Source organism: Polistes fuscatus, unplaced genomic scaffold (genome assembly GCF_010416935.1).
Source record: "Polistes fuscatus isolate 324 unplaced genomic scaffold, CU_Pfus_HIC Scaffold11, whole genome shotgun sequence".
In the NCBI taxonomy this organism is placed as follows: domain Eukaryota; kingdom Metazoa; phylum Arthropoda; class Insecta; order Hymenoptera; family Vespidae; genus Polistes; species Polistes fuscatus.
Window position 1 is genome coordinate 3471867 of NW_025113009.1, and position 9455 is coordinate 3481321.

Here is a 9455-nt window from a genome sequence, read left to right on the forward strand (position 1 = left end):
ACATACACACACACACATATATATATATATATCTCATATCTCCGAGTTCATACATATAACCCTTTTCCTCTAACGCTCGAGTTCCTAACAGAAGAGCGACACGGCCAACAGAGTATCATTGCTACACATCGTCTCTGGCAACTGCGCTCACGGTGAAATTAGTTTTCAGGATTATTTCGCAACGGGAGTCCTTAACGATACCCCCCTTTTCCCCGTTAACCTCTCACCTAGCCTCTATAACCACTATCTCTTCATCTCCAACGCGTGTCCATGCGTTTCCATAACCCTTCCGTAGGTAGGAGATCCCGTATTTGAAAAAACTTCCATTTTTACTCCGAAAGAATCTCTCGATAAAAGACTTCGCGAATATAATACTCGGAGTATCTCGAAAACTCGTAACTCGTCTTTTGTTTATTTCATTTGGCGAGATGTTCATTGTCTATTTTTTCGTCGATTAAAATCTTACGAAACGTCATCGAATAAGGATCGTCATTATGGAAAAGGATAAATCGTTCGACGAAAAGGAAACCGATGCTGATTACGATTACGGTGATGAATTTTTTTATGACGAAGATGCGGATAATGACGAACGAAAAAAGAAAGAGGATAAGGATGAAGAGGAAGAGGAAGAAGAAGAAGAAGAAGAGAAGAGAGAAAAAGATTTGGAGGAGGAAATTGAGGAAGAAAAAGAACAAGATGGTAGATATTCGATATTTTGCTTAATAATCTTGCTTTAACGTCGTCTCTCATTCGAATCTCTTTTACGAAATTCAGATAGAGATTGGGAAAAGGAAGCGAAAAAAAAAATCCATATAGATCTCGTAGATCCTCTTGTCGAACGAAGAAGAACCATATACGAATTAGATTCCTACCAAGCCAGTGGTCCTTCCGTTTATGATATCTTGAAACTTGGTAAAATAGACGATGAAACCCAATTACCATCATCACCACAATTATCACGGGAAATCCGTTACACCGTTTCTATGGTTGAATATATATACATATATATACATCTTTTAGGAAACTAGACAAAACGTATATATCTTCTTCCATTTAGAATTGAAATGTTCTTTGAAATGAACATATTTAGGGTACTGCCGGTATAGCAAGAATCGATCTATCTTCTTTAACTCAAAAAATTCTTGGTTGCGTCATCGACGAGAACGTCACCACGGAATATCCATGGGTATGGGTGAAGAAGGAGATCATTGAGGACAACCTCGATCTTCACTCCGAGAGCAGTGAGTTCTTACCGATGAAGAACGAGATCCTTGAGTATCCCGAAGAGAGAATGCTGATCGGTTACGCCCCTTCCGTCACTGAGGAGGGCCAATTTTACATTTGCCTTAGCACCGAAGCAAAGGAAGCCGTATTGCAGCAAATTCAAATGCAGAGACGGGAGCATGAGATTCACGTGAGGAGCGCCGTTTACAAGCACCCAGCCGAGTGGAAGGATTTGGGAAGCGGCAAGGAGGTCGATGAGAACGTTGTCAAGAATCAAAGGCCACAATTCGAGATCAAGGTACACGTATAGTAGGGGTTCCACCACGTAAGATGCATATGTCTTTTTCCCCCGTTTATAGATTCCTTTTTTCGAATTTAACAATGCATCCAACCCATCGTATGTATGCGTTTAAATGCTCGTTGAGAAAGATAGAGAGAGAGAGAGAGAGATTGTTATTAAGTGGATTGTATTAACGTACGATAAACAGGTCGTATCTACGGCGAATTTGCTCAACGTGCCAATGAATCTGGTAGACAGGAGTGCGGACGATCAAAGGGACGGATACATCGACTTGCTGCCATATCGGCAGACATTCGAGAACGTGTCACGAAACACGATAAGCAGGTCCACGCAAGTGACGCCCGGCACCAAGGACAACGAAGCTCAGACCGAGCCTTCGATACCCGCAAATTCCTGGTTTCAATACCGATACGAGTACGAACCGATCGATATATCCGCCTTTACGGAAGAAGATACCGACAATCTCACGAGATTTCTACGACGTAATACTGACATCATGTGCGATCAGGTTTCTATACTTAACACGCGTGATTAATTATCCTTTCTAATTATCTCTGAGTGTCTTTTTTTTTCCTTTTTTTATATTTTATTTTTTTTTATTTTTTTCTATTAAAAGTATCGATCACAAAATAGGTGCAAATGAACGCGACCTGGGATATTTACGCGGACGACTATAGAAATCTGGTGTATTATGAAAAAGATACAAAAGCACCGATACCGGTAGGATACAAAGAACACCAAAGTTTTTATGACGGGAAACTCACGAAACAAAGAGTCATTAATGATTTATCCTGGCATCCTTTGTGGACTGGTATTGCTTGCGCTACCTATACTTATCATTCCAAATCTGAACCCTTTGTAGGTCAACGAACATACGACGAGGTATATAATTAACAATTTTATTAAATAACAGATTTAGAATAGCCGAGAGAGTGATTGTTCATATGTTAAATACAATTCATTAAAATAAATAAAACGAAAGAAAAATCTTCTGGCAAAAGTTGTACGATTAAATACGATCAAAGTCCGTTTATTATTTGATAGGTCCTCAGAGATTCCAAAGGTAACAATTTAGCATTAATATGGTCGTTCAATGATTGTTTGTCTCCGAAGTTGATCCTAGAATGCCCTAGGCAGATCACAGCGATCTCTATTTGTCCTTTGAATAGTAACGTCATCATTGGTGGTTGCACTAACGGTCAGGTAAGCACTATGTTTGAATCGACGAGTATCGTGGTAAGAGAATTTATTTGTTACGAGAGCCATACGCGAAGATACCAATAGCAAACACTTTATGGTATTTCCGTTGCATCGTTCAGATCGCCATTTGGTCCATACCGGGTAGAATCGAAAACGTAGAGGCGGTAATAGTGCACACTTCCGCCCAAGTGAGATATACACATGCTATGCGGAGCCTGATGAGGTGGATGCGAGAAACCGTTGGATCCTCGGTCGTAAGACCGGTGGCGATGTCCTCGTTGCAACACAGCCAGAAGGGTGCCATAACCCAAATAGCTTGGATACCACCTTACCACAAGGTCGAGAAGAACGGTAGAATCCAATCTCTAGCTGCCGGTACGATGCTCGAGGATCTCCCTTGGCAATTCGTTACCTGTAGTATGGACGGTACTATTGCCTTTTGGGATCTCAAGTTAGTTCCCAGAACGTTTATGTCTTTCGGATTATCACGGTTAACACGTATCGAGACAAAAGACAAGTAAAATAAGCAACGCGGTATGATTTTCTTTAGAAACGATTAGAAAGCAATCTTGATTTTCGATCGATGAATTCTATATCCTCCCCGGTAGTTGTTCTCCTTCTCGTTCTCTTAGGAACGGAACGATGCTTCTTCGATTAAAGCTGTGTAGCATTCTACCACTCCGTTCGTCTTCCTACCTCGTTTAAAGTCTTTCATCCTTCCGACTGACTACGTCAGCGCCATGCGAACTCATTAAAGAGCCGCAGGGTCAACTCGTCGTTGGATAACGTGAGCTACGACCTGAGCTGCCAATTGATAACCACCACCGAGAATTACACCAACCGTCTGCCGGGAGCGAAGTTAGTGACTTTGAATGTTCGTCCACGCCCCCTGAGAAACTTGTCGCGAGCTAAACGGCCAAGAGAAACGTCTGCATCCTCTGGCCGATCCTAGTCGGCCATTCTCCGCGATCACCCACCACTTTCCATCTTCGCTTCTCATCCCTCTTCCAGAAACTCTCGAGTCTGGCGAACTCTAATGGCCCTACCAACTCTACGTCCGTCCCATCCAACATTCTCGTGCGCTCTCACCAACATTGCGTACAGTCGAAAATTGATGGATAGGTTCTCCTTTCTAATCATCGATCGCTCCTCGACTCGCATATCGAATTCCTTTATCTACTACCAATTGAATCCCAACCTTCTCCATACACGGCTCTAATTAAAACGCAATCTGTTCTAAGGGAACACGCAACGAAGAAGGAAAATCCGTTGGAAGAGAAACAAAAACAAGAAACGCTACCTCACGCACTGCTCGAATCAACTTCACCTTTTGAAACGCTCAATCGCATTTGGGAACCATATTACATACTTTTTATTCATTATCCAAACGAGAGTCGCCGTCCAGTATTGACCACTTTCACCATGCGTTCTTCGAAATTAAAAAAACAACTGGACGAACCGTTTCAGATTATCAAAAAGGATATTACAGCGCGACGATATTATAAGCTGGTAAAAGAAAAATCCGATTTCAGTATGAAACCAGAATTCTTAATTGGCACGATCGAAGGTACATGAATTATTGTCGTCATTTCATTAGGATAATATTATCAATCGAAAGACGTAATATCGAAATCCGTAGGATATGTCGGACTTGTTACTTGGGAGGGTTTCGATGCCAATTTGACGGGTAACAGCGAAGAATGCCAATGGAAGTGGATGAAACGTATACATGATGGACCGGTTACGCATATGGTGAGATCGGAGTATCACGAAAAAATAGTTGCCACCGTGGGCGGACACATTTTTGCTATTTGGAGGGATGACTATGAAGAGCCGATTATTTGGAAAAAATCGAGCCTGAGGTAAGCGAGAAAAAATCCAATATCCTCGCTTTTTACTTCACCTACTCAAACCTCTCCATTCTCGTTCGTTATCGCGTTCGTTATCACATTCATTATCGCATGGATGGGTTGGCTTGACTCGATATAGACACATAGTATGTATATTACGATAGGAGGAAAGAAGATTTAGGTCATTGATCGATTAGAGACGGATTACTCGTCTAAGAGAAACGTCGATATAAAATCTAGAAGGGACGATAGGAATATAATGTATCTCATACGCGTATATAAAACATACATGCGTGCCATAATGGGCTGCGTTTCATCCGTAGTAAAAATAACGAGTAGCTCGTACGATAAATTGCTGCAATGTACAGCATGTAATTGCCGCGGTAGCGTTTCGTATTGCTACGCAAGCACCTCGCTCGTTTTGGATGCATCGCTTGTATGTAGTTTTCGCTAGTAGAGAAACCGAACTTTCGGTATGATCTGCATGACAATACAGCCATAACTTACGGTTATAACACGAGCACCAACGCCGCTTCGTTAATGAAAGCTATTTTCGATACAACCCTTCCCCTCCTCCCAGCCCCCCCACCTTTCGACGTCGTTACGTATATGTGTAGAATACACGCGCCGTTCGGTCCAAGATCCCTTCATCGCCCGAAACTCGGTTGGCTCTTGTTACACGCGCTAAATACGAGAATTCCAAGCGACGTTATGTTTATGATATAAAACTAAAGTTCCCCTCGCCCCTCGTCCCTCGTCCCCCTTCTCCCCCCGACGCACTATGAAACTACTTCGCATAACTTACACTACGAAATCTAAAGTTTACTTTTTGTCTAGTTACACGGGTTGCACCTGGGGCAACTTCCGACCGACGATTCTAGTTTTGGTACGAATAGACGGTACCATAGAAATTTGGGATTTCATCGTTAAGGGACAAGAACCGATTATTACGCAAAGCGTGTCCGGTCGAATAATTACGGGTATTTATACGCACGAGTTGCCATTAGATCCGCAATGTGTTGGAATATGCGACTTCAATGGTACCCTAAGAATATTTACCGCCCCCCCGACACTACTGACGTTCGACGTTAGCGACATTACGTGGATGCAAAATTATGCCGATCAGCAAGTCGATAGAGTATACCTTCGACTACTTATCTTTCATTATCGATTTCCATTTCGATACAAAGCTAATATAAACGTTCAATTTATTTTATCCGAGCAGATAGCTAAATTTAAAGATTGGCAAGACGCTTGGAACGAAAGGAACTTTGAAAGAATCGATAAAAAAAAAAAATTAGAAGAAAAGGAAGCCGAGGAGAAGCGTATAGACACGGAAAGAAAGCTTCGAGAAGAAATGGACGAGATATTGAGAAAAGCTGAGGAGGAAGAGAGAAGAAAAAGAAAAGTATACGATATATACATATCTATTGAGCGTTCTTTAAAAGAAACAGAAGATTGAAATCAATATTATGATCGAGTTTATTAGTCACTATTGATCTTTCTTCTTCTCGAAGAATCATTTCATTTTAGTTAGATGGATACTTTGATATTCGATCGACTAAAATAATATCTCGATTGGAATATTTTAGATAAGGAAACCTTGGCAATTTATAGAAGAAGCTAAAGAACATTGGCATGAGATGGAAATGAAACATATGCAAATAGCTATCCTCGAAAAGAAAGGCCTCAGGAGAGACGTTCTTGAAAGACAACGAGCACCAGTTTTAAAATTACGCCAAGAGGCCCAGGAGAAGGACAGAAAAATTCGCGAGATCCTGCAACAGGGCGACCAAATATTCCACGAGACCGTAACTTTTCTATTTCCGGAAAAAGAAATCGATCGTAAGCATACTTTAGATCAAAAGGACACATCCTTGCCTTATATCAAAGCGATACCATTCAAAGATAAAATATCAACGAGGGAGGACGACATGGAGAAATCTTTGCTTCAAAAAAAGGTGAAAATCAAATGAATCCATTACGAACCGATTACACAATTTTATAAAATATTCTTTTTTTATTTTTTTTCTCTCGCCATTTAAAAGCAAAATAATTTTAAACGAAAAGTAATTTCGATACCTCGATACGTGATTTTAAAATCTCGCGAAACCATAGAAAAAATTAATCGTACGAATAATTAAAACGATCATTAATCTTCCACAAAATTCGACTCATTGAAAAATATGAAATTCCCCATATGGCAGGCACAACAAATAATTGAAGAATTTCGGGAAGTGCAAGAAGAAGCATTGGAAAAATTGCTGTATCAACGAATCGACCACGTGTTTGATTGGCCCACCGTTTTAATGGAAGCGAAACAACGAAGATACAATATGAATATAATGTTGAATAAAAATAGCTGCTAAATGATAACGCAACGTGAACTGATGCAATTGTTCTCTCATCCAGAGAGAAGATTAAAAAGTTCATTAGAAACCGCTTGAAACATGAAGTAGGTCGGAACTCGTAAAATATAACCAAGCACGCTATTTCTTACAAATGTACATATATATGAATTCTAACTAATTTATATCGCGTACGTTGCATTAAAAAAACAAAAAAAAATAAACATAATAAAACAATAAGAATCTTGAAGATAACAGAAAAAAAAGATACTTTTGCGATCGATTGCAAGAAAATGATCGATAATATCGTATGAATATCGTTATAGTCGTTTATCATTATCATCATCATCATCATCATCATCATCATCATCATCATCGTGCTTTTATTCAAATTAATAAAATTTATAAACCACGAAATATTCATGTCGGTAAAATATCACCGTAATTACGTATAAAACAGCGATATAAACGAGAAACGATGAATCGGTTGACGAAAAGGACCAGCTAGCTGATGATGATACACGTTCGGAGAAAAAATGTTAAAAGGAGATGATTAAAAAAGGGAAAGAGAAAGAAAGAAAGAAAGAAAGAAAGAGATAAATAGATAGATAAAAAGAGAGACAGAGACAGAGACAGAGAGAGAGTGAGAGAGAGAGAGAGAGAAAGTAAAATGTCTGGAGAAAAGTCAGACGACGAAACGAGGGTGGAAAGAGAGAGAGAGAGGAGAGTGGGATGAAGGGGGAGGGGAAAGGGGGGAGGAAAAACCGTCGGCACTCGACGATTTTTCATAATTAAAGCGGATTAAAACTCGCAGCGGCTTGCGCGTAAATGAATTTGAAATTTCAAACTAGCAACGACGATCCAACATTTTTTTCTTTTCGTCCTCTCTCTCTCTCTCTCTTCTCTGTCTATCTGTCTGTCTGTCCGTCCGTCCGTCCGGCTTTCTGTCATTTCTGTCTGTCTGTCCGTCTCTTACTCACTCTCTCTCATTTAGTTTCTCTATTCTTTTATTTTTTTCCTCACACTTTCTCATGCGTACGTGCACGCGAACGTAAGAAGAAGGAGTCGTGCAAGGGGTTGAACCACAGAAACGGGAGCAAAGCAAGTATCTCTCTCTCTCTCTCTCTCTTCCTTTCATCCTTTATTTCCCAGGAGCAACATACTTGCTTCTGATTTTTATCCGACTCGACGTCCGCTCCTTCATCCGTGCGACATTTCTAGCTACGCCGAAATGCAAAACGATCACGTTGACGTACGACGCACGTTTACAAGATTACACTCCCTATTCGTTATGACCCGAAGAAACGCCGCAAAGATTCCTACCTCTTACTCCAGGGACAAGTTGAAAAACCTTAGCGATCCTTTGCCCTTGGCGAACGTTTTTATTAATGGACGTCGGGCGGTATCCTTTCTAAATTAAATCCGTATTCTTTGTCTCGTTGCTATACTGAATTTTAAAAGTATCATTTATCTTTTTCTATATCATTATCCTAGCGACTCGTTTTTATTATATATTTACAATTTATTTATATCTTTTTTTCCTTCATTTCTTTTAGAGCATACTGCAACAAATTTTGTATATATTATATATGTTTATTATATTAAATAAACCAGGCAAAAATAATGTAGAGAGAGAGAGAGAGATAGAAATATTTTTGTATTAATAAGAATTGTTAGGTAGATCTGACGTATACGCTACTATAATAGAGCTTTGATTTAACATACTTTATTATATGAAACGTGTATTAACGTACTTACATTGATATTATCGTATCGTCAAAGAAACCTTTGGCTTCACATACGTTCAGTTGCTCTTAACGACTCTGTCTGTCTCTGCTCTGATGCTCGTTAGAAGCGTATAACCATTTCCAAAGCTCTTTTAATATAATAGCGCATATCTTGCTTCTACGTTGGACCTACGACCAAAATATAATATTTTCTTGTTCCCTGTCATGTTAACTAATTCCTAACTTAGTATAGAGTAAAGTGAGAAAGATTCGGTGTACTCTCATCTGCCGTCTAAACCATACTCTAACACTTCAACATTTTCATCCGTGTTACAGTTCGCGTGCTTACTTCCCTGAATTCTCTATGAGACACGCAACTGCTCTACTGTATAATATCTATCGCTCATATGTAATATTTAATATATATGTGAAAGAAAAAAATGTATGGAAAGAGCCACGAGTGATCGAAATATACCTGACATACATATGAGAACTAAAAGTATGTCGCAAATAAAAACGGATCTTCCACAAGCGTACTTTCTTTCAAAAAGAAAACAAACAAGAAAAAGAAAAAGAAAAAGAAAAAAAATGATAGAGAGAGGATGATTTAAAGTTCGTAATTAAATAAAATAACCTAAGTTAGTTTAAATTAAAGTATAATTACCGGTATAAGTCACAGCTCAGGCTTAATCCTCGGATCGGAACAAAGAAAAAAGTAGATTTATATGAATCTCAATCGTTATAGTAATAATGGTCGTTACACAAAGACGACGTTTACGGATTGCCAGTCTTCTTCTTTAAACGA

At 39.4% G+C, this 9455-nt stretch overlaps 1 protein-coding gene across 1 annotated transcript; it reads left to right on the forward strand.

Annotated features, from left to right (window-relative positions):
* Positions 1-740: 740 nt before the first annotated feature.
* On the forward strand, positions 741-7502 carry LOC122526421 (dynein axonemal intermediate chain 3-like; the record flags this gene model as incomplete). Its single annotated transcript, XM_043649815.1, has 12 exons — positions 741-986; positions 1091-1522; positions 1713-2033; positions 2159-2407; positions 2570-2728; positions 2845-3197; positions 3967-4292; positions 4365-4587; positions 5413-5713; positions 5801-5983; positions 6168-6536; positions 6783-7502. Coding segments are annotated over 12 exons (3324 nt in total), but the record flags the coding sequence as incomplete, so codon positions are not given.
* Between the last annotated feature and the right edge of the window lie 1953 nt (positions 7503-9455).